This window comes from Dipodomys spectabilis, unplaced genomic scaffold (genome assembly GCF_019054845.1).
Source record: "Dipodomys spectabilis isolate Male_0828 unplaced genomic scaffold, ASM1905484v1 ptg000459l, whole genome shotgun sequence".
Lineage (NCBI taxonomy): Eukaryota > Metazoa > Chordata > Mammalia > Rodentia > Heteromyidae > Dipodomys > Dipodomys spectabilis.
The window spans coordinates 377,313-403,007 of NW_024871136.1; the positions used below are offsets into that span (position 1 = coordinate 377,313).

Genomic DNA, 25,695 nt, shown 5'->3' on the forward strand with positions numbered 1-25,695 from the left:
TACACACCTTCATGAAACAATAATATTTGCAAGATAATATCACTTTATTCTCCTTTGCCCCTTAGCAAATCTGCTCTAAATAAATTGTTTTAAGCAATGGTATGGCCACTGCAGGTTCACAAGTTAGTAGACTCCTCCATTACAGTATTTACAGAGCATAGCTTGGTTGAAGGGATGATAATGAGCTGTCTGCCAAGGATAAAGTCAACTTCAAAGAGAAATCTACCCATCATTAAGATATAGTGTGCTGAAATTTTTCTCAAAATGGTTCCAACAATTATGTATTTTTAAGATCGGAATGAAAACCTAATAGATTTCAAAATCAGAAAATTTCCTAGTATACTATCCCTGTAATATAAAGTGAAATTTAGGATTTCACTTAAAATGATCATAAATAATGAGGCTTAGATGAGGAAAGAATGCCTGGGATACTGGTCTAATGGCCTCTGCACAAAAAGGTCAGATTCCTTACTCACTTATGTGTTCTCTTACAAACTTATGAGCGTTTTTAATATCAAAGGACCTGGCAGATGAATATGTCTTGGGAGAACTGGTTTTCTGGGCATCCTTTGAGATTTTCGTAGTGTACAGAGCACAGGAAGTGACTGGGCCACAAGCCTTTCTTCTCCAACAATAACTAACATTTCTATCACATGATTGCAGTGGCAGTACAAAAGCCCTGCTGTGGATAACTGACCTTAAAACAAAATATCCCCAGGTTTCTTGGAAAAGGCGATTTTCCTTTTAATATTTTACTTGTACCTGTTAATTTTCCTATTTCCTAGGGTAACTGCAATTCTCATTTTCTTGGACTAATTTTAGCTTCATTAAAATGAGAAAAGTACTAACATTTGAGGGTTTTGTTTGTTTTTCTTTTTTTTACATATTTTGGAAGTTAAGCACTCTCACGCATTTCCTGTTTAGAAATCACTTGGTTATACTAATCTTAAAGTAGATATCCAAGTGTAGTTAATAGAATTTTTTTCACATTGGCTTCTGTTTCTCTGAGAGATGTTTTAACTAGTATGACCTGCTTTAACATTATCAAAGTCCCAAAGAAAGAAACATTAGTTGGTTTTAACCTTCACCCATGAAAATGTTCAGAAGAGCAGTCAAAAGCTGGTATTTTCCTTGTTTTAAAATATCTCAAAACAAATCTAATTTATATATGTGAAAAAAACATGCTTGGGACTGAACCTAGGATCTGGGCACAGATTCAACAAATACTCTTCTACCACTTACTACATTCTCAGACTTGTTTTTAGTTAAATGCTTGACCTAGACATCTATTACACAATCTGTGGTACATGATTGCAATCTGCCTATTATGATTTTTTTTGTTCTGGGGTTTACCCTTGATTCCTGATACTGAAAATTCACCCTTTATTTTACGAGTGTTTTAATTAAAAAAAAATCGAATTGTGGTGCTGTAATATAAATGTCAAAATAAAAGGAGTCCTAATGTGCTGTTATAATATACATAAATTCTATCACAGTGGATTTTTTTTTGTCAGTCATGGGGCTTAAACTCCGGGCCTGGGCGCTGTCCCTGAGCTGTGTAGCTCAAAGCGAACGTTTTACCATTTGAGCCACAGCTCCACTTCTGTTTTTTCTGATGGTTTATTGGAGATAAGAATCTCAAGGACTTTCCTGCCCGGGCTGGCTTTGAACAGTGATCCTCATATCTCAGCCTCCTGAGTAGCTAGGATTACAAGCATGGGCCACTGGCACCCTGCTTCACAAGGGAACTTTAAGCAGGGACAAGAGAATAATCTGCAATGTGTCACCAAAACGCAGAGCAGAATTCCTTCTATAACTCACACAAAGGAGAATCTTTACATTAGTTATAATTTCTAGTTTAAAAACTTTCACTGATATATCTGAAAAATATAGTAAGAAATAATTGCCTCCTCCCGCATTTTTTTAATAAAGCTATGATTAGATAGCCTAGTCTAGATTTAAGATGACAATCTTCCTGTTTTAGCTTCCCTAATGCTGGATTATAGGCATATACCCCATATCTAGTGAAAATAATTCTTTTCCAAACCGACAGCTCTCTGAGAAATCCAATGTCTGCCACAATGTCTTCCTTTAGCAGGAGTTTAAGAAATACTTTTAAATTAGTAGCTAATTTCTAAGATGTAAAAAGTAAAAAACCTTTAGTGTTAAAGGATGGACTTTCCTCTCTATTCTGTAATGAGAACCAACTAGGGAGATGGTTTAAGTAAAGCAGAAGAACTCTGAGCTAAAAGATAAATTCATTGATTCATGGACTAGGAAGGAGACACTAGGATAGAAAGTTAAATGCTTCAATTTTTGTCATAGTATTTAAGAAATGGTGTTTTATTTTGTATTTCTTGTATATAGTGAGGAATCTATTTTATGAAGGGACTGACAGGATTGACAAATGGAATCTTAATATCTCAGGTTCTGTTACTAAGTGCTCTTTTCTTTTTCTGGAATTTGACTTGTCAGTAAGGTATACTAAACGTTGTTTGCAAAGAGCTATATGGTCTTAGTTAAAAGAGAACATACCTGACTAGTAAACTATCTCTGCCAACAAAGGAACCATGGCAGTGTTATGACAGCAATATCAAATCAAGCAAATACTTCACAAACTGAAGGATCACCAATGAACTTATTGATGCAGGGAGAAGTGGACACTTCAAGGTTAAAGAGACTCATGGTTACCTTTCTGCACTCATAAAATTAGTATCAGTGATTCCAAATTGGAATTGGCACTAATGTAAAAAATTGTAAATATCTGAAACTCAATGACCAAAAACATCCATCGAACTACTTCATTAATTTTTTTAGGTATAGATAAGTTAATCATGCAACAAATTCCACACTGCCAGGTTACTAATATATGATACTTTGAGCTTAGGGAGAAACTACCATAGCTTTTATGGGTCTTAGTAATACTATCTGGTTCCTTGGAAGGGAAGGTCTGCAAAGAACAGTCTCAGTATGTTGCCCCTGGGTTCCCACTAACAGAGTAACTAGGAATCATGCCCATTTTAGGTATATATACAGAGAATAGTATCCAGGAAATTCAGAAGACTATGATTTACAATCAAAGAAATAGAAATAAAAATATATCCTTGGCTGATTGCTCTGTACAGGCCTTATGTAGAAATGAGGTAAATTCTGTGGCAAAGCTGAGTGACTAGATTAAAAAAAAATCTCAGTGGCTTACCTGGACTTCATGTTTCATAAAATGTAACAACTGAAAAAATATTATGAAGATGGTGATAAACTTGAAATATTTGTGCAACATTTTGTCTTAATTATACAACTTTACTATTACAGTGTGAATCATCAATATTTGTCATTTGTAGCATCAAAAAATTCCCATTCAGACTAATGATTTATTTGACTTTATGTTGGTGAATTGACTTTCCCTAATGTTTTCCCCTTCCCTTGGATTAGTTAATAGAATACCAAAATTTATAATTGGATACTAATAAATCACTTTAGTTTTCAATTATTAGCTTAAGTCAAATTCTGATAAGGGTGGAAAAATAAATCCCAGGACTCATCCAGGTTAAATATTTTGAAAAATTATGCCTTTAATTTTTAGTTAATTTTCCTGAGTAAAAGTATAGGGAAATAGGAAAAGGAAAGAGGAAGAAAGATGTAATAGCTACAAAAAGGCTAAATAAAGTGTTATTGACTTTGTAAGATATGTGGAAATACGGTTCTTTTTGCATTTCTGGTTAAAACTATGAACTAAAGTTCTTATAAAAAGCAAAGCAAAACTCATTCAGAAATTAGACATAATCCATATAAAGGATGACTTGCTGAAAATTATTTTCCAGAGTTCTATTAGTTTGCTCTCAAGCAATGCTTTTAAATTTTACATGCATTATTTTTTGCTTTGTAGCCATTATATCTTTTTCTTCCTTCACAGAATAGGTTTGTTTCAACAATTTGTTTTTCCAACTGAATACTATTAGGGCAACAGAATGTAGTTATTTTGAAATGCACACCTGTTAGGTAGCCAAAGGACTACATCATATATCCCCCCTCAAATCACAAAGAGTCCGAGGCATTCTTCACTGATAAAGAAGACACACTGAATGAGGTATCATCAGGCTCTGGCGAGGCTTGATTGAAATCCATCTCTTCTAATTCAGGAGGTAAATCTGAGAGCAATGCCTGAGTCAGAAAGAACATTTTTTTGGATTAATATGTGAATTTTAGAAATTATATATAATAACATAATCCTCACATTTTGATATATTCTATGGAAATAAAAATGTATATTTCCCTGTAAGGCTCATATGCCTTACCAAAAAGAAAAATTCTTCACACATTATTAAGGAAATAAGAAAATACTAAACACTGAGAATGTGGATAATATAGAATAAAATCCAATAACAAGAGAAAATCAGGAGGAAAATGAGCAACTATTCTGAGTCAAGTGCTTTTAAGTGTTTGAGCTAAGTGATTTTCATACTAGTTTTGAGTGTTCACTGATCACGGCTAAAGGGCTTGAAAAGTGTATCCTTTATTAAAATATCCATGTCTAGCTATGCTATCCTTTAGACAAAATCACATTATAAAAGACCATTTCGTTCTTCATTGGGTGAATAAACTCAGAAAAGAAGTTCTGCTATTCTATTTTAACTTTAACAACTTGAAAAGAGTAACTTTTACCCTTTTCCTTAGGCAATAGCCATATGTACAGATGGCAAACACCAAATAGGGCCAGTTCAGTTGGTGAATCTTGCTGTTGTAATGATGTATCTGGAAGGATGCTCATTCCTCTGCGGGAGTAATTAGGATAAACCAAGAACTGTGAATTAAGCTTGGTCATGGTCTGTTTCATAGGGACTTGCAGAACATGCATCTATACTAGAGAAATAAATGACTAACCAGGTTTTATGTGGTTGACAGTGCTCATTCCCACTTGACCATAAGAAATTGGACATAAATGATTGATTTGCTGCTCCCAATACTGAAAATAATGTAGCATATCTGGCAATTTTTACACAACATTATTTGTAATATGGGCTTTGGGTACAGTGGCAAACAAGCACAAAGGGACATGATACAAATGAAATCTTGCCACTCTCCAATTAAGGAATGGAAAGACAGGGCCTGTTGGAGAACATATAAAATCTACAGTTGAGATAAGAAGTATTGTCCTATTTTCTTTTTGTTTTTTTCTTCTTTTGTTTTTTGTTGGTCTTGGGGCTTGAACTCTGGGTTTGGGTGCTGTCCCTCAGCTCTTCAGCTCAAGGCAAGTGCTCTACTGCTTGAGCCACAGCACTACTTCCGGTTTTCTAGTGGTTTATTGGAGATAAGAGTCTCATGGCCTTTCCTGCCCGGGCTGGCTTTGAACAGTGATCCTCAGTTCTCAGCCTCCTGAGTAGCTAAGATTATAGACGTAAGTCACCAACCAGCTCCCAGCTCCTATTTTTCTTCTCTTTTTCATTTTTCTTTTTGGTACATTTTTTATTGTAAAAATGTTGTACAGAGGGGTTACTGTTACATGAGCAAGGTAATGAGTACATTTCTTCTTTTCTTTATTAAAAGAAGTGACAGCTATACATCCTACACTTTTTGCCTTGTAGCACAGATTAAAACTTCCTACGTTTTGTCAGGCAGTGTAACAAAAGGCTGGCTTTTATGTGGGAAAAAAGAACGCTGCTATTTATTTTATAACATTGTTTTCTATGAACTTCTTGCTGAAAAGAGTATTAATAAAGTAACATAAAAGTTCAACATGTTTTCTGTGGTGTTGAGTTACAGTACTAGGACACAGAACCACTGTCTTCTAGAACAACAGTATATCAAGAACCCAATTTAGGTACAATGGAACCTTTGCTGTGTTGGGTGATAAGATCAAACTATCAGTAATACATCACTGGATTAAGTTTACTATACAATTTCGAATATGTTCTATTAAGGAGGGAAAAGTGTTCAAATTATCACTCACTTAACATGTGCTTAAAAACCAAGTGGATGAGGAGATTTAATTATATTCTAAATTCTGATGGAGAAACCTAAAATTCAAAGTGGCCATTATCATTACTTCATCATTGAATTAAGTGTAGTTAACTAAAATGAGCATAGTAAGATACATGAAAACTTGAATAGATTAGGCAATATATGGTACTGTGAATGTACAAAGTTCGCTTCCAAAATTTTTTTTTAGTGTGTCACTTGATTGCAGTATTGGAACACCAAACAGATGTTTGCATGATGATAATAATCATTGGGACTGCCTTTTTTATAGAGACTAAAACCAACACAATTAACTTTCCTTTTTTTGTTCTTGGTTTTCTATATTAGGAACCAAACTCAGGGTCTCATACTTGCTAGACAGTTGCTATACTACTGAGCTACATTCCCATATCCAATTTTGTTTAATATATGTTCTTCAGCAATCACAACTATCTGACCAAGTATCATCTTTGTCAAGAAATCAATAGTAATTTTAGCATGCATACAATCTCCAAAACACTCTTTGTATGTACTAAGGTGTGAATGTTTTAACTTCTAAATGATACTCATTTTCATTTTCCTTGAAAAGTGGAGAGACTGAAGTTTAAGAATGGCAATTAATTTGGCTAAGATCATATAGTGAAATATCAGGGGTAATGAATTTCATAACTAATGACAGAACAATGCTAGAAACATTGTTTTAATTTTAAAATGGCAAAAAAATTTAAAAAGCAGACAAAAAACTTTTGACTCTGTTGTTGGTACACACCAGTAATTCCAGTACTAAGGAGGCTGAAGCAAGATAATTGAGAGTTAAAAGCTAACTCTGTCTTTATAGCAAGTGGCTACAAAACGAGTTCCAGTTCTCCCTGTGCTACATAGTGAGATTCTATCTAAAAAAAAAAATCACCAATAACCAAACATAAAATCAAACGTGGTATCATGTAATGTTTCAGTCACAGAGAATCATGCTTTTCAAAATCCTGGATTTCTCCACAAGACCAAAATATTCTGTGGACCACTCATTTTATTCAGTTTATCTAAACCAATATTAAAAAAATCAAAGAAAGGTTGGACAAATGGGATTGCATGAAACTGCAGAGCTTCTGCATGGCAAAGGACATATCTAGCAAGATCAATAGAAAGCCCATGGATTGGGAGAAGATCTTCACTAGCCATACAACAGACAAGGGTCACATATCTAAAATATACTTAGAGCTCAAAAAATTAAATCCCCCAAAAACAAATCCTCAAAGGAACAACTGCCTAATAAATAAGTGGGCTAAAGACTTAAAGAGAAATTTCTCTGAAAAGGAAATAATAATGGCCAATAGACACATGAAGAAAAAATATTAAAGTTTTTAAAAATAGAATCCAGCTGGGCACCAGTAGCTTATGCCTGTAATCCTGGCTCCTCAGAGAAGGCTTAGATTTGAGGATATGGTTTAAAGCCAGCCCAGGAAGTGGGTTCAAATGGTAGAGCAGTAACCTTGAACAAAAATTCTCAGGGACATTGCCCAAGCCCTGAGTTCAAGCCCCAGGATCAGCACAATAGAAGAAAGCAGTGACAGTGATTCATTTTTATTAGGCAGGACAAAAATTATTTCCAGAAATAACCCTCTAAACATTCCATAGTACAAAGCTCAAGCACCTAAGAGATTACTAGATTACTTTCATAGACCACTACTGTTTGTTCCTACAGTTACATACATGCATGTTATAAATAAAAATGTATATATAAAGAAAAACAGATACCTATATATATTATACATATATAAGTATATAAATACCCCTATATTATATTTACAGATATAAAAATGTATGTATATAAAATTATATGTTTAGATGTATTTATATTTATACTTGAAATTATATAGTCCAGACCAGCCTCGAACTTGTGATCCTCCAATTCCAGTTGCTGGAATTTCAGGTTTTGGGGCCTTTTACATTTTGAAATAATATTTTAAGGTCCACCTGCCAATCTCAAGAAGGAAAATCAATGGTTTCTATTTTGTTTGCTGACTATATAGGCTGTAACAGTTAGTAAAATTTTTGTATCACTTTTTCTTTTAGCCAAGTATTTTTCCATATCTTAGTTCACTAGATTTTTTTATCAGAGCAACAATAGAATAGCAGGAGAAAAGCAAAAATAACACAATTACTTTTCTCATTTGTTACTGATCTTTGAGAAAGAATCAAGTTAAAGAAAAACTTAGAATAAGAAAATAAGGTAGAGTTTATATGCTATTCCTAGTTGTCAAGAGATATAGATAACTGATAGTTAACTGGTCATATAGCTAAATTCAAGCCATGCTACGATGTTTGGGACTGGAAACACACTCCAAGTTATTTTGAGGTTGTACCTAATTTTGTGGGGTGTTTTAAACCGTTATTTAAAATTTATGAGACTCTCATGTTCAAGACTACCACTTCTTTCATTTAAAATTGGTATTTTGGGTGTCTATAAGCAAGCACATTTTCAGCATGTTATTCCAGTAAGCCTAACTCACATAATGAAGCAATCTACTTAAAGAAAGCTGGCAACAGTAACTGAAGGCTACTGTCTTGGGATGTATATATGTGTTTAGGGCTAAGGGAGTAAAATTCATGTAACTTGACACATAATATACACACTAGCATGAGTCTCATGAGAATATTCTTCCAGTTTAAAATTTTGTGGTTCAACATGCCAGTTAAATATATAAAGCCTTTTTTCTTTGAAAAAGGGGAGAATTATTGGATATTAAGACTTTAATCTTCTCCCTTGAGATGCTCTAGATAGGCTATGTATGTACAGTCTTGCCTAGGCATAAGGCATGGATTTTTGTACTCCTGATATTTCTTGCTGAATAAAACCTACAGAGAGTTCTTACTAAGTAATAGTGTGTCTGACTCTGCCCATATAGAACTCCTATGATAAGGATTCAGCATCTAGTCATACTATTCAGCAACAAATTTGTTGTTATTTAGTATTAAATGTAGCTTTGTATAATTACAGAATTCCTTTTCAAGTCTAATTAAATAGTACATAGATTTCCATGACGATATGAAGTGAAAATTATGATTTGGAAGGAATTTTTACGCAACACTTCACAGCACCAAACAATGCATTTTTATCATTTCTGCGGAGCAGTAACTTTACTTACAGTTTTTAAAAAGTGATGCATTGTTAACAAAGAATTTAACAAAGTAATTCCATATTTTTTTACTGATGAGCAGCATATTATTTGTGTACTCTAATTATAGCTGCCAGATAAGATCCAGAAGAGGTAAATAAATGCCTCAGTTCTTTTATTCGCAAAATGTGGCTCTGTAGTTAGGATAGCCTCATCTCTACAAATAGAGAAATTTATTTGAAATTCATTTAAAAATTAGTTTCTTCCTGTTAAAGGTTAATCTGGGGTTAATAAAGTATATTAATAAGTTATTTTGATTTTCCACAATAGTAGTGAATACCCACTCTCAAGAAAATTACTGTTTAAAAAGACCATAAATTAGCAACAACTTCCTCCATGGCAAGCAAGGATGAAGAATAAAAATGAAAAAAGTATGAAGAACCTAAGAGTGACATGCCATTTTTCATCATGATACATTGTGGCTTACTAGTCTCTTCTGGGACCTACCTGCTGTTGTTCCTTATCATCAGCTTTCATAGCTAGTATCAAGTTTCTAACAAAAGTCTGAAGTTTAAAGTATTTTTGCTTTTGAATCTCTAGTTCATTTTCAATGAATCTGACTTCTTCATTCTGAAGAAAAAAAATCAAACAATAAAATTACCCTGTGTAAACCTTTTGTCTATATATATATACAAAACACAATGAAATTTTAAAAGAGGAATCAAATTAGAAAGACAATAAATAAAATAAAGGTTTAGTATAAAAAGATAAAAAAATACAGAGAGAAATTATCCTGTTACTCAAAGGCTGACTTCTAGGTAAATTGACAACAGAAAAATTTTGTAAGGTTAAAATTCCAATCAACTTGTACTTCTCATTGTTGCAACAGGTCCACCTGTATCCTTAAACAACTGGTTTTTCCCCATCTCCTCCACAAGTTATACTGACATCAAATATAGTGAAAGCAAGAGTTATACTGTGGGGGAGGGACATACAAAGCAACAAAGAGATAATCTTATAAATGTGTTAGAAACACATGCATGAAAGAAAAAAACATTAAAATACACATCTAAGGGTTCATTTTCCTGACATCACATTATCTGACCTTTTCCGCTTGACTCATACATCATGTCCAAAACGAACTTTACAACGTTGGTGCGGGGGGGGGGAGGGGCTGGGGGGGAGGAAGGAGAAGGATTGGGATTAGGGGGGGAGAGGGGAGGCTGGGAAGGGATGTGAAGGGTAAACAAAGGAGGAGGCTGCAATGCTTGGTAAGAAATGTACACATTATCCTGCCCATGTAACTGTAACTCCTCTGTACAGTATGTTCACAAATAAAATTAAATTAAATTTTAAAAAAAAATTCCAATCAACTAAATTTCAGTAAAGTGGTGGGGGGACAAGAAAACATTCTCTTCTTGGAAAGAATCCTCTTATATCAAACCCAATTAGCATTTGGATTAGGATTACAAATAGAATCTAATTAACCCCAAGAGCAATGGCAGACTCAGCTATGCTGAATACATCATTCAGAAGGCAAATACTGAAAACTAAAATATTTATTGGGGGATTGAAATTACTAAACTGTAAGTAGTTTGCTGAACTATACATTATACAATGTCTGTTGTTTTGAAAATATCTCCTAATATATATGTAAGTTTGTCCAACTGAGTGAGACTGTTTCTCTTCACTATTTTTGCTAGTTGTTCAGGGAAAGAACATTAGACTAGGAGTTAGGGGTATTGTAGTACTAGATCTACTGATAACTGTAAACTTAGGTAGGCTAATTAATTTCTCCAAGACTCCACTTACTAATCAGGAAAATGGCTATTATATTGATAATTCAAATTTTGAACTTCTACATTTTGACATTTACAAGGTTTTAATAATATAATAGCCAGGCAAATCTTCTGATTAGATTTATGATTAAAACAAGAGTAATCCAGAAAGTATAGTATTGGCCAGACACCAGTGGCTCACAACTATAATTCTAGCTACTCAGGAGGCTGAGATCTGAGGTTTGCAGTTTGAAGCCGTCTTGGGCAAAAGGTCTGTGACACTCTTATCTCCAATTTACCACTAAAAAGCCAGAAGTGGAACTGTGGCTCAAGTGATAGAGGGCTAGACTTAAGCATAAAAGTTCAGAAACAGCTCTCATACCCTAAATTCAATCCCAAGGAACAGCATGTGCACATACACACACACACACACACACACACACACACACACACACACACACACAAATTGACAAAAGCATAGGCATACAGATCAATGTGACAGAATAGAGAGTCCAAAAATAGATCCACAGTTACACGAATGGTTATCAACAAAGGTTCTGAGGTCTTTCAAAGAAGAAACAAAGTCAAATTTTTAAAAACAAAATGCTTTAACATTATAAATTAACATGAAGAAATAAAGAATTATGGGCTTAGTGTGGTGCCACATGCCTATGGTCCCAGATACGTGGGAAGTGGAAGTAAGAGGACTTCTAGACTGAAACTAGCCTAGGCAAAAGTGTGAGACCCTTTCTGAAAAACAAACTAAAGCAAAAAGCTCTGGGCATGTGTCTCAAGAGTAGAGATTACCTAGCAACCATAAGACCTTGAATTCAAAACCTAGACTGCAAAAAACCTTGAAAACAAAAAACATAATGGTAAAAAATGATTGTGCACCCTAGCTTCACATAAAATACAAAATATAATAATAAATAGATCATACAAGTACACGTAAATTCTAAAATTGCACAATATATACAGAAAAATAGAAATATAGCGACCATGGGTAAGGCAAATTTTTCCTATGTAGTACACAAAATTATGAAACTGATGATTTCATTTACAAAACTGACTTCAAAAATCACTTTAAAAAATATAAAAAAGGAGGGGGGACCAAGATGGCGACGGGGTAGTAGAGAAACGCCACAGCTCTCTCCAACCAAAAAGAGAGTTCGAGTTCCAACGCTTAATCTCCCCAAGAGACCTACAACAACAAAAAGACGAACACTCAGAGGAAAACCAGAGGTGGAAAATAACAAAAAAAAGAAAGAGAGGAAAAGAAGAAATTCAGAACAGAGAAGAGCGAAGACCCCTCCCCCAACCTTTACTGGCCGCGCAGCAGTGCGCCAAGCTGCCGGCCAGCCGGCCCGGCGGGGGCTGCCAGAGCCCCAGAGAAACAGGGGGCTGCTTGCAGATCACCAGGTACCGGATTGCAGAACAGCGGATCGCCAGGAACAGAGAAACCTACCAGCTGGGAGTCTCCACGAGGATCCCATCCCCACCCCTCACTCTCCACAGGAGCGGAGAGGCTCCATCCCGCCAAAGCCGCCCGGCACCAGCAGCGCGACAAAGGGACCTGTCGGCAGACCACCCGCCCGATCGCAATTGCAACGACCCGGCGGAGGCCGCCCAACCCAGCCCGCAACCACCCCAACTGAACTCGGACTGCAACAACAACTGACGACCTACAGGGTGGGTACCCCACAGGGGACAGTGAATCCCTCAAGGGAGACCAGAGCTGGAGGGAATCCCCAGACCCTGACCTAGACACCCTACCCCAACACCCGGACCACAGGACCCACTAAAACTGGGAACTGTTCGAGAGCTCCACCAGCCGGTGGAGCACACTCTGCTGGCCAGGCCAGAGCAAGAGTGCCCCTGGAAAGGAGCTTAAATGCCCAAGCCAGGAACAGCGCCCCTGGGTCAAGTCTACCAACAGTAGAAGAAATTTGAACTGTGTCCTCCAGGCTGCATAACCTAGGTGGTATACACATTAGCACAGGCCTAACGAGAGCGCTCCAGGCTGGGGCCGGAACCAGGCCCGGGGACCGGCGCCTGAGCAACACAACCAACTCCTCCCAACTGAAGTAAAAAGCTGAGCATATGCCTCAACAGAGGGGAGAAAATCAGGAAACAACACTCCCCGGGAAGCACGCCTGTGACAACAAAAGACCTGGAGGCTCAGGACAAGAGAAGCCCAAACCCCACCAAAACTCCACCCTAGGCTGGGAATTGGGCAACACAGGCTGCCAGCACCTGATAGTAAGCAGGAGCTCAGGCTGATAAGGCAGCTCAGCAATAGAGTGATAGTCTTGGAAGTATGAGGCCCTGGATCTGATTCCTCAGCATCACAAAAGCAAAAAGGGTCAGAAGTGGTGCTGTGGCTCAAATGGTAGGGTGCCAGCCTTGAGCTGAAGAGCTGAGGGACAGCACCCAAACCTAGAGTTCAAGCCCACAACCAGCCCAAAACAAACAAACAAAAACACATCAGGAGCCCATAGTAGACTCCAGTATTTGGGAGAGTGCATCCAGAGCATCTGATCTTCCCAAGAGCACCTGCAGGAGCAAACACAAGCAGTCTAGGCTGCTCAACCCTTCCAAAGGCAGGAATTGCCAGCAATCTACAGCAGAGAGCTGAGAATCCTAAGTAAGTCAGAATACCAGCTGGAAATAGGCTCCCAACAGAATCCAGATCAGGCACAGACTCTCTCTACCAATACAGAATCAGCAACCAAGCAAAGACAGACACACCAAAACAAAATTGAAGAGCAGTCTCCTGAACCCCCATGCGAAAATCACAGAGAAAAATCACAAGGTTTACCACTACCCAGGACAGCAAGCTCACCTCAAAAGCCAGCAGCCACGCAGGGGAGAGCCCCAGTGGGAGCAAAGCAGGAATGGAAGACAAAAGCTACATCCAAGGGTTGCTGGAGGCAATGACTCAAGAAATAAAGTGAGAAATGGATCAGAAATTGAAAGAGCACAAGGATGAACTATCAAAAGATATACAGGATATCAAACAAAAGTTGGATGCAAAAATAGAAGCTGCACAAACCTCAGTAAGAAGTGAGATAAACGCCAAATTAGAGGTAATGCATACTGATCTCACCTCATTGAGAGGTGAGATCAGTACTCTGAGAACCAACATTGAATCCATAAAGGGATCCATTTCCTCCATGCAAACCACAATAGAAGCCACGGTCAACAGAGTGAATGAAATGGAAGGTAGAGTGTCAGATACAGAAGACAGAATACACCAACTGGACCAAAAAGTGACAGATATGGAAAAATCACTCAAATTAAACCAAAGGGAAATTCAAGAGCAAGCAGATAATGCTAAAAAATTTAACCTTCGCATAATCGGAGTGGACGAAGGTGAGGAATTCCAGAGCAAGGGAATGCAACACCTATTTAACAAGATAGTCAATGAAAATTTTCCCCACCTCAAAAACGACCATCTTAACTACATCACAAAAGCTTATCGAACACCCAACAAGCAAGATCCCAGGAGAAACACTTCTAGACACATTATAGTAAAAATGATGGATCTAAATAATAAGGAAACAATCCTGCATGCAGCAAAAATGAAGAAGGAGCTATACTACAACGGGAAAAAAATTAGAATCACTGCAGATCTCTCCACACAAACAATGAATGCAAGAAAAGCCTGGGAAAGCACCATAAGAGCCCTGAGAGCCAATAACTGCCAACCCAGACTGATATACCCGGCAAAGCTAGAATTCACGTTCGATGGAGAGCTGAAAACTTTTAATAGCAAAGAAAAACTAAATGAATACATAAACATTAAGCCAGCATTACAAAGAGTTCTAAGAGGGGGGACACAACCAGAAGAAAGCAACCAGGAACTGGGACCTGCCCCAAACAGGCATTACTCAAAGTCTAACTGAGCAAGCACAGGAGGAAAGGAAAGAAGAAAAACTTAGGAAAACGGAATGGCAGGGACAACAATGCATCTCTCTATACTTTCTCTTAATATAAATGGGCTGAATTCGCCAATTAAAAGAAAACGAACTGAGGACTGGATCAGAAAACAAGACCCATCCATCTGTTGCCTTCAGGAGACCCACCTCTCAGCCAAACATATAAACAAACTCAGAGTGAAGGGGTGGAAAAGGATCTACCAATCAAATGCCCCCAGTAAGAAAGCAGGTGTAGCTATCCTGATATCTGACAAAATAAACATTTCATTAAAATCAGTACAGAAAGACAAGGACGGACACTACATATTAATAAAGGGAACAATCCAAGAGGAGGATATAACCATCATCAACTTATATGCCCCAAATATCGGTGCACCCAGATATGTCAAACAAATGCTCTCAAACTTACAGAATAAAATAGATCCCAATACGATAATACTAGGAGACTTTAACACGCCACTCTCACCAAAGGACAGGTCTACCAACCAGAGGATTGGCAAAGAAGCTACCGAATTAAGTGAGGCCATACTTCAAGCGGAATTAACTGACATCTACCGAGTATTTCACCCTAAAACAACACAGTACACATTCTTCTCAGCAGCTCATGGAACTTTCTCCAAAATAGACCATATCATAGTTCATGCAAGGAACTTAAGCAAATACAAAGGGATCGACATAATCCCCTGTATCCTATCTGACCACAGTGGAATCAAGCTAGCTCTCAATAACAAAGCATACCGCAGAAATTTCTCTAATACATGGAAATTGAACAGCACACTCCTTAACAAGGCCTGGGTAACAGAAGAGATCAGAGAAGAAATAAAGCATTTCCTACAACTCAATGAAAATGAAAACACCTCACAAAGAAACTTGTGGGACACAGCAAAAGCAGTCCTGAGGGGCAAATTTATTGCCCTCGGTGCCCACATCAAGAGAATGGAGACAGACCAAGTAAATAATCTCATGTTGCAACTAAAACAGCTAGAAAAACAAGAAAAAATGGGACCTAAAGCTACTAGACGAAGCCAGATAACCAAATTAAGAGCAGAGATTAACCAATTAGAAAATCAGAAAACCATAACCAAAATAAACCAAACAAAAAGCTGGTTCTTTGAAAAAATAAACAAAATTGATGGCCCGTTGGCAAGATTAATTAAAAAAAGAAGAGAGGAAACCCATATTAATAGGATTAGGGATGCCACAGGAAACATCATAATACGTACCCAAGATATCCAAACAATTCTAACAGACTACTTTCAAAAGCTATACTCTCTAAAGGAAGAAAATCTGACAGAAATGGATGCATTTTTAGAGAAATACAAGTTACCCAAACTGAGCAAAGAAGAAGTTAACCAATTAAATAAGCCAATATCCTATAATGAGATACAGGAAGCTATCAAAAGTCTTCCAACAAAAAAAAGCCCAGGACCAGATGGATTCACAGCAGAATTCTATAAGACCTTTAAAGAAGAACTAATACCCATACTCCTCAAGCTCTTCAGAGAAACAGAGAAGGAGGGAGCTATCCCAAACTCATTCTACGGAGCCAATATCACACTCATCCCCAAACCAGGCAAATACCCAACCAAAAAGGAGAATTACAGGCCAATTTCCTTGATGAACACAGATGCAAAGATCCTTAACAAGATTCTAGCTAACAGAATCCAGAAACACATAAAAAAATAATACACTATGATCAGGTAGGCTTCATCCCAGAGACACAGGGATGGTTTAACATACGTAAGTCAATAAATGTAATCCAGCATATCAACAGAGCCAAGGTCAAGAATCACATGATTATCGCCACAGATGCAGAAAAGGCCTTTGATAAAATTCAACATTCATTCATGCTAAAAGCTCTGGAGAAAATAGCAATAGAAGGAACATTTCTAAAAACAATAAAAGCCATTTATGACAGACCAATAGCCAATATTATACTTAATGGGGAAAGGCTACAACCAATCCTCCTAAAAACAGGAACAAGGCAAGGATGTCCACTGTCTCCACTCCTCTTCAACATAGTCCTAGAACCCTTAGCCAGGGCAATAAGGCAAGAAAAAGACATTAAAGGGATCCGCATAGGGAAAGAAGAAGTTAAACTATCCCTTTTTGCAGACAACATGATACTATACCTCCACGATCCCAAAAACTCCATCCCCAAACTTTTAGAAATCATAAGTCACTTCGGCAAAATAGCAGGATACAAAATAAACCCACAAAAATCAGTTGCCTTCCTATACACTGATAACGTACAGGAAGAGAGGGAAATAAAGGGAGCAACCCCATTCACAATAACCTCCCAAAAAATAAAATATTTAGGAATTAACCTAACCAAAGATGTAAAAGAACTATTTAATGAGAACTATAAAAAGTTAAAGAAAGAAATTGCAGAAGACACTAGGAAATGGAAAGACCTCCCATGCTCCTGGATAGGCCGACTTAATATAGTAAAGATAGTAATACTTCCAAAACTAATATACAAATTCAATGCAATTCCTATTAAAATCCCAATGATGTACATCACTGAAATACAGAAAACAGTCCAAAAATTTATATGGAACAACAAAAGACCTAGAATAGCCAAAACAATTCTAGGGGATAAAGACAATATGGGAGGGCTATCCATGCCGAACTTCAAACTCTACTACAGAGCTATAATAACAAAGACAGCATGTTACTGGCACAAAAACAGACCCGAAGACCAATGGAACAGAATAGAAGATCCAGATATAAATCCACAGGCCTACAGCCAGCTGATATTCGACAAAGGAGCCAAAGACATACAATGGAAGAAACACAGCCTCTTCAACCGCTGGTGCTGGGAAAACTGGGCAGCCACATGCAGAAAACTAAAAGTGGACCCCAGCCTATCACCATGCACCAACATCAACTCAAAATGGATTAAAGACCTTAACATTAAACCTGAATCTCTGAAACTACTGCAGGACAGAGTAGGAGAGACACTTGAACTAATAGGCACAGGAAGGAACTTCCTGAACAGAGTCCCAGGGTCACAACAAGTTGGAGAGAGCCTCGACAAATGGGACTACCTTAAAATAAAAAGCTTCTGCACAGCTAAATCTATCGCAACTAAGCTAGAAAGACAACCAACTAATTGGGAAAAAATATTTACCAGCAATATATCAGACAAGGGGTTAACATCCTGTATATACAGGGAACTCAAGAAACTAATCCCTCCCAAACCTAACAAACCAATTACTAAATGGGCAAGGGAACTAAAGAGGACTTCTCAAATGAAGAAATAAAAATGGCAAAGAAACACATGAGGAAACGTTCATCATCCCTGGTGGTGAAGGAAATGCAAATAAAGACAACCCTGAGATACCACCTCACCCCAGTCAGAATGTCCCACATCCACAAATCAGCCAACAACAAATGCTGGAGGGGATGTGGAGAAAGAGGAACCCTATTACACAGCTGGTGGGAATGTACACTTATACAACCACTTTGGAAAGCAGTCTGGAGGGTCCTTAGAAAGCTAAAGATTGACCTCCCTTACGACCCAGTCATACCACTTCTAGGCATCTACCCTGAACAACAGGAACCAATATACAAGGACACGTGCACCTCCATGTTTATTGCAGCACTGTTCGCAATAGCTAGGATATGGAAACAACCTAGATGCCCCACCACAGATGAATGGATCCAAAAAATGTGGTATCTATACACAATGGAATATTATGCAGCCATTAGAAATGACAAAATAATGGCATTTGCAGGGAAATGGATGGAGCTAGAAGGAATCATGTTGAGCGAGGTAAGCCAAGAACGCAGAGACAAACGGTACATGGTCTCCCTGATAAGTGGATGCTAAATCCAAAATGTTAGGTGATACGACAAAACTAACAGGACTTAGGAAACAAGAACTCCTGCTCATCTGGTTGAACCACTACTAAATATCCCCATGCTGCTGATCACAAATATGGTATATAACATGTGAACACTGTTATATATTACAGACTGTGGTAGACAATTTGCTCCAGGGAAGTTAGAATGAACTTGTGACTTTGAAATTATGTAATCACTTAATCACAATCAAAAAAAAAAAAAAAAAAAGAACCTCAGGGAAGGGAGGGAGGGAGGGGATGGTAGGGGGAAAACAATGGAGGGGGTAACAATGTTCAAGAGGAAGTGTACTCATTACCTCACTCATGTAACTGTAACCCTCTGTATAGTATCTTTACAATAAAAAAAAAAGTAAAAAAAAATATAAAAAAGCAAAGGACATATTGGCAAAATACTTGCAATTTACATATCTGAAATTAAAGACTTCAGAATTTGTAAAGAACATTTATAAACCAATTCAAAGACCAGCAGTAGACTGAAAACAGGCAAAATATCTGAATACACAGTTTATCAATAAAGTATATGATCTATATGCATACGAAAAATAGGACAATTTTCCATTAAGGAAAAACAAGTTAAAACTATGAGATATTAATATTAACATATTAGAATTACTAAAGTTAAAGTGATTGACAAAATCAAGTACTCATGAGAATATGGAACAATTAGGTAAGAGTGTGAAATGATACAGATACTTTAAAAAAACATTTTCCTGGTTTTAATAAAATTCACCATATAATTTCTCACCTAGTAATTCTACTTTTAGGTGGTCCCCTAAAATGAAAAAAATAACATATCTGCAGCATATTTATACATGAATATTTATAGAAGCTTTATTCATAATATCTACAAACCAGAAATACTCCAAACTTTTCTTAGCAAATAACTGAACTGTAGTGGTAATTATACAGAAGTTTCCACTTGTCAAAACTCATTTAATTTATATTATAGAGAATAATTTGATTGTATTGAAATCACATAATACATGTGATTAAATGTACGAAACACACAAGCAAGAATGGTGGTACAAACTTGCAGTACCATCTACACATAAAGTCAGGCAGAAGATTGCAAATCTGAGGCCAGTATACTCTACATAGTGAGACTGTTTTATAAGAAAAATAAAGGGGCTGAGTGAGTAATCAATGGTAGAGTGCAAGCTTAAGGTTCAGGATTCAATATACAGCCAATTCCTCCCCCCTAATAAAATAACAATAAGAAAACCAACAACTACAAGGGCAACAACAACAACAACGCACACACAGCACTTCAAAGAAAGAAATCATCTAGGCATGTTGATGCATATCTATAATCTCAGAACTCAAGAGGACTGAGGAAAAAGGATTATGAGTTTGAGGACATCCCAGGTAACATATGAGAGTCTGTGTCAGAACAATACAAAACACCAAAATAAAATCATCCCTTCAGTCTAACTGAAGTTTTGTACTTTTGTACTTTTGACCATCTGTCATCTTCCCCTTTCCTCATCCCCCACCGTATGATAACCAACATTGTCCACTGTTTTTTTGAGTCCGATTGCTTTAGCTTCTACCTAAATGTGAGATCATGAATACTAGTCTTTCTATACTTATCATAATATTTTCCAATTCAATCTATGCCTTCAAAAATGATAAATATTCTTCATTTTTAAAGCTGAAGTATATATAATACATATAGTTAATGATGTACATTTCAAAATTATTAAGAGAGCAAATATTCTTCCCAAAGAAAATAGATATTTGTGGTGATGGATATGCTAATTAGATTGATTTAATTATTTCACATTGCATTAATAAATCATAGCATCATTTCTTACCTCATGAATATATAAACCAATATAATCTGTCAATTTACAATTAAACATAAAAATTATGAAAATATAAGAAATAAATAAAATGAATAAATTATCAGTCAACTTCATTGCCAAGGACCTTGAAAGTGAGCTGTGACTATTCTTCCAGCTGGTGAACAGCACTAGTTTAAAACAAAACTGTTCAAAAATATGTTAAAAATCAGTGCATTGGAGGGCATTTTGTTGTCTCATTTGAGAATGATGCGGTAATATTAATCACATTCATTCTATGAACATTTTGTTATGTTTTGTTATTGTAAAAATACTGTACAGAGGGGTTCTAGTTACATGAATAAGTCAATGAGTATATTTCCTATTGAGCACTGTTACCTCCTCCTTTGTTTTTACCTTACCATCCCTTCCCTTGCAACCTCCCCAACTCCTCCCTCCCCCCCCCCCCAAAGTTGTAAAGGTCATTTTCAGCATAGTGTCTTGTACATCTCATTGTTACAGTGGGTAAACCTGTATCCATATTTCAGGATTTTGTTATTTCCCTTCCCCTCCCCAAATTAGAAAAATGTATATACAAGATGCAGGGCACTGACATCAAAACAGTGAGAACAGGGGTTATACCTTGGGGGAAGAACATACAAAAGAAACAAAAAACACATATAGTACATTATAAATATGTTAAAAACAATAACAAGAAAGAAAAAACCCAAGTGTGTCCTTATCTTGGAATTCATTTCGCTTAACATCATCTCATATGGCCATATGTACATTGCTTTTGACCTTTTCTGCTTGTTCTAGACATATAGTAGTTATTGCAAATAAGGGAACCCATGGGACCTATGTTCCTTTGGGCCTGGCTTACTTCACCTAATACAATGTATTCCAAGTCTTTCTATTTCCTAAAAATTGGGCCATGTCATTCTTTCTGATGGAGGCATAGAATTCCATTATGCATGTATATATCTATATATCTATATATCATATTTTTGATCCATTCATCTATTGAGAGGTATCTGGGTTGGTTCCATATCTTTGTTATGGCAAATAATGCTGCTATAAACATAGTTGTGCTGGGAGCTTTAGTATGGTCTTGTTTGCGATCATTTGGGTAAATGCCCAAAAGTGGGATTGCTGGGTCATAGGGGAGCTCTATGTGGAGTCTTTTTTTAAATTTTTATTTTTTTACTGTGAAAATACTGTACAGAGGGGTTACAATTACATGGGCAAGATAATGAGTACATTTCTTATCAAGAATTGTAGCCTCCTCCTTTGTTTCCCCTTCCCATCCCTCCCCATGCTTTCCCATCCCCCCCACAATCCTCCCCGCTATGCTCCCCCCACCCCCGCACCAAAGTTGTAAAGTTCATTTTTCTACATAATGACTTGTACATCTCATTGTTACAATGAGTCCACCTGTATCCCCATTTAAACGATTTGTTTTTCCCCTTCCCCTCCACAAATTATACCGACATCAAATACAGTGAAAGCAGGGGTTATACTGTGGGGGAGGGACATAAAAAGCAACAAAGAAATGATCTTATAAATGTGTTAGAAACAATCGCATGAAAGAAAAAAAAATTTGAATACATATCTTAGGGTTCATTTCCCTAACATCACCTTATCTGACCTTTGCTGCTTGACTCAGACATATACTAGATATTGCAAGTAAGGGAAACCATGGGACCTATGTTTCTTTGGGCCTGGCTTACTTCACTTAATATAATTTTTTCCAAGCCTTTCCATTTCCTAACAAATGGGGCAGTATCATTCTTTCTGATGGAGGCATAGAATTCCATTGTGTATATATACCACATTTTCTTGATCCATTCATCTACTGAGGGGCATCTGGGTTGGTTCCATATCTTAGCTATAGTAAATAGTGCTGCAATAAACATAGGCGTGCTGGTAGCTTTAGTGTGGTCTTGTTTGTAAACATTTGGGTAAATGCCCAAAAGTGGGATTGCTGGGTCATAGGGGAGCTCTATGTGGAGTCTTTGAGGAACCTCTATACTGCTTTCCAAAGTGGTTGAACAAGTTTACACTCCCACCAACAATGCAGTAAGGTTCCCTTCTGGCCACATCCCCTGCAGTATCTTTTGCTATTAGTGATCTTGATTATAGCCATTCTAACTGGGGTGAGGTGGAATCTCAATGTTGTTTTGATTTGCATTTCTTTTACGGCTAGGGAGGTTGAGCATTTCTTCATGTGTCTATTGGCCATTCTTATTTCTTCTTCATAGATGTTTCTCTTTAAGTCTTTAGCCCACTTATTTATCGGGCAGTTGTTTCTTTGAGGATTTGTTGTTGGAGGATTTAATTTTTTGAGTTCTAAATATATTTTAGATATGAGACCCTTATGCGTTGTATGGCTAGTAAAGATCTTGCTAGCTATGTCCTTTGCTAGGCAGAAGCTCTGCAATTTCACACAAGCCCATTTGTCCAACCTTTCTTTGGTTTGTTGTGTTTCAGAGTCTTTATTTCTGCCTGTGCCAAAGAGCCCTGGAGTTTCTCCTATTCCTTCTCGTAATGTTTTCATGGTATATGAATATGTTTAAGACATCATTTATTTTACCAGCTCAGTTTAGAATTTACTTTATCTGATAAAACCTTTCTTTTCAGACCACTTAATATCAAATGAAATGTGTACCAGCTAAATTCTTATCCAAAGAACCTTCAACTATCTAAGTTACAAGTAAACCTTAGAATAAAATTCACCATGCTTCATCTGTGTTTTATTTATTTACTTTACTAATTCTATGCCTATTCAGCTGAAGGCGAGTGCTCTATCACTTAAGCCATGGTTTTCTGGTGGTTTATTGGGATAAAAGAGACACCTAGACTTTCCTGCCCGGGCTGGCTTTTAACCAATATCCTCAGATCTCAGCTTCCTGCGTAGCTAGGATTACAGGCATGAATTGGCGCCCGGCTCAGGAAGTCTTTTTGAATACAGGAAATATCTATCTTCATTATTGTAGGACCTCTCTTGAATGCACTTTCAGACTTGCCCTCACAGACCATCAAAAAGCATTTTGAAAACATTACATTTTTTAAAGTCAGAAACATCTTTTCACTTGCAGGTTTTAATTTTTCATGTAATATTTCTCCTCATTGGTATTTATGAAATGGTTGAAAAACATCAACAGCCTTAAGATAATTGAATATTGTATTCATTTCCTTCTTCGTGATGCTTTTTTGCAAGCCTATTAAATGCTTCTTAGATTACAGCAATAATTTATGTATATTTTAGAGATTTTTCCTAAGTAAATGGAATGCTTGTGCAAGAAACTAAGATAAGCCACTGAATTTCATACAGAAAAAACTACCTTATTTTTCTTTTTGTTAAGATTATTCCTACATTCTCAGTGAATACTTTTCAATACCTCTCCAAGATTGTTGGGAGCACAAAAGGTTCCAGGTAGACCAGATATTTGATCTCTGAGCGGGCTATTAATGGCTATCAAGCCTGAGGTTCTATGGTATTATATAGCTATTCGTGCCTAAGGTACTGTTTACATCGACTTGTCTCATGAGCATAACACCTAGCAATATCAGTTTCTAGTGATGTATCTTAAACATTAACTCTGTCCAAACTGAGTGTTGATGGTTGTATATCAATAATGATCTAATTTACCATAAAATATTCATCTACTTTAATAAACTTCAAGAGTAATAGATTAATTCAATGTAGGAAACTTTATAATAGTCCATCTCCTGATCAAAATGGTATTAAAATTATTTCCATAGACAAATTAAGTAATTTTTGCAATTAGTCAGCAATGAAAGTTACTGAGCAATGATGGGCTCCAAGCAGGTAATGCATAGGGGAATAAGCTCTCTGCTTTCAAGATGCTTCTGATGAATACACATAAGAAATCAACAAAGTGATTTTCATTTCCAAACAAGGAATATTAACATCTATATTTAAATAGAGTGCAATAATTTTTTCCAAAGATAATAAATGTCTGAATTGTTGTAAACATACTGATGTCTACAGTGACAACTGCTATGTGAGGTTTAACCCATTCTTACTTTAGAATTAAAGTAACAAAGTTCATAAATGAGATAAACTGAAGTATTTTTAAAAAATTATACACTGATATATTTTCTCTATAGGTAAGGATTTCTTTTAGAATTAAAGAAAGGAAGCTTATATGGATGGTGTTATGCGGTGAAACATAGCCTTGATAGGATTGTGAGGAATTCCTTGTTCCCACAGTATTTATGAAACACTTGGTGGGTAAAATGTCCTTTAGAAGTCAGTAAAAGCGCTAATTTCCATTTCTTCCCTGGACTCTGTTCGGCCCTGCCCTAGTCTTTAGCTTCTCAAATGGGCTGCCCTGCTGATGAGAGAAGTCTTGGACAGAATCCTGAGTCCTGGGCTCAACCCTATCTGACCTGGTGGGGAGTGCTAAGTGCAGCACACTTAACAGCTGTCCTTCTCGTCTGTACTTTCCATAGCCTGTGCCAAGTGGTGGCCTGCAGAGTCATTTTAATCCTCAACTGGGTATTTAGAAATATTATATGACCATGTAGGAGAGATTAGCATGATCTCTTGTACTTCAGGACCAACAACTTTATAATTCTCTTAGCTGGAAATACAGTTTAAATAAAACATTGTATCATGTTCTTTGACCAGTTAGCAAATAAATTTCAAAAGACAATTTCCTTCTGTGTTTACCACATTCAATATTTTAAAGCTTGACATGTTATGAACATTTGGAAAACAGAATCTGTTGGATGACATAAAATTTAATTATAGTAAAACTAAAAAGATTTTTGAGAAAGTGACAGCTGTTGTCTTTTCTGATTAAATGCTCTTAAGATTACTAGTCTCTGCTCTAAACAATGATGACATTATACAAAAAGAAAATTTGTATTTTGAAACAAAGACTATAGAGCCAAAATTTTAGAACATCCCAAAGTTACCCTGCAAGATAGGATACAAATTAGTCCTTCTGCATCTATGTAGAAAACATATTGACATACAGATTGACAGCTTATGTCAAAATTTAATATAAACAAAATTATGTATGGCATGCTGTCAAAGGAAGCCTTTCAGCTGAGTAACAGGTGACATTAAGAAAAGGGCATTTCTATTCATATTCATTCTATATTTTTTTAGAATTGTTTTCAAAATTCTCCTGGAATAAGTATATTATATATATGTATATGTATATATATATATATATATATATATATATATTTTTTTTTTTTTTTTGTCAGTCATGGGGCCTGAA

General features: G+C 36.5%; 1 protein-coding gene across 2 annotated transcripts in view; it reads right to left on the reverse strand.

Annotated features, from left to right (window-relative positions):
* Positions 1-4,035: 4,035 nt before the first annotated feature.
* Hdx (highly divergent homeobox) overlaps positions 4,036-25,695 on the reverse strand; it is a 128,797-nt gene continuing 107,137 nt past the window's right edge. For both annotated transcript variants that reach the window (XM_042668590.1, XM_042668591.1), the window contains exons 9-10: positions 9,579-9,701; positions 4,036-4,161 (exon numbers count right to left, since the gene is read on the reverse strand). In XM_042668590.1, the coding sequence (XP_042524524.1) occupies positions 4,036-4,161; positions 9,579-9,701 (249 nt within the window). The remainder of the gene's footprint in view (positions 4,162-9,578; positions 9,702-25,695) is intronic.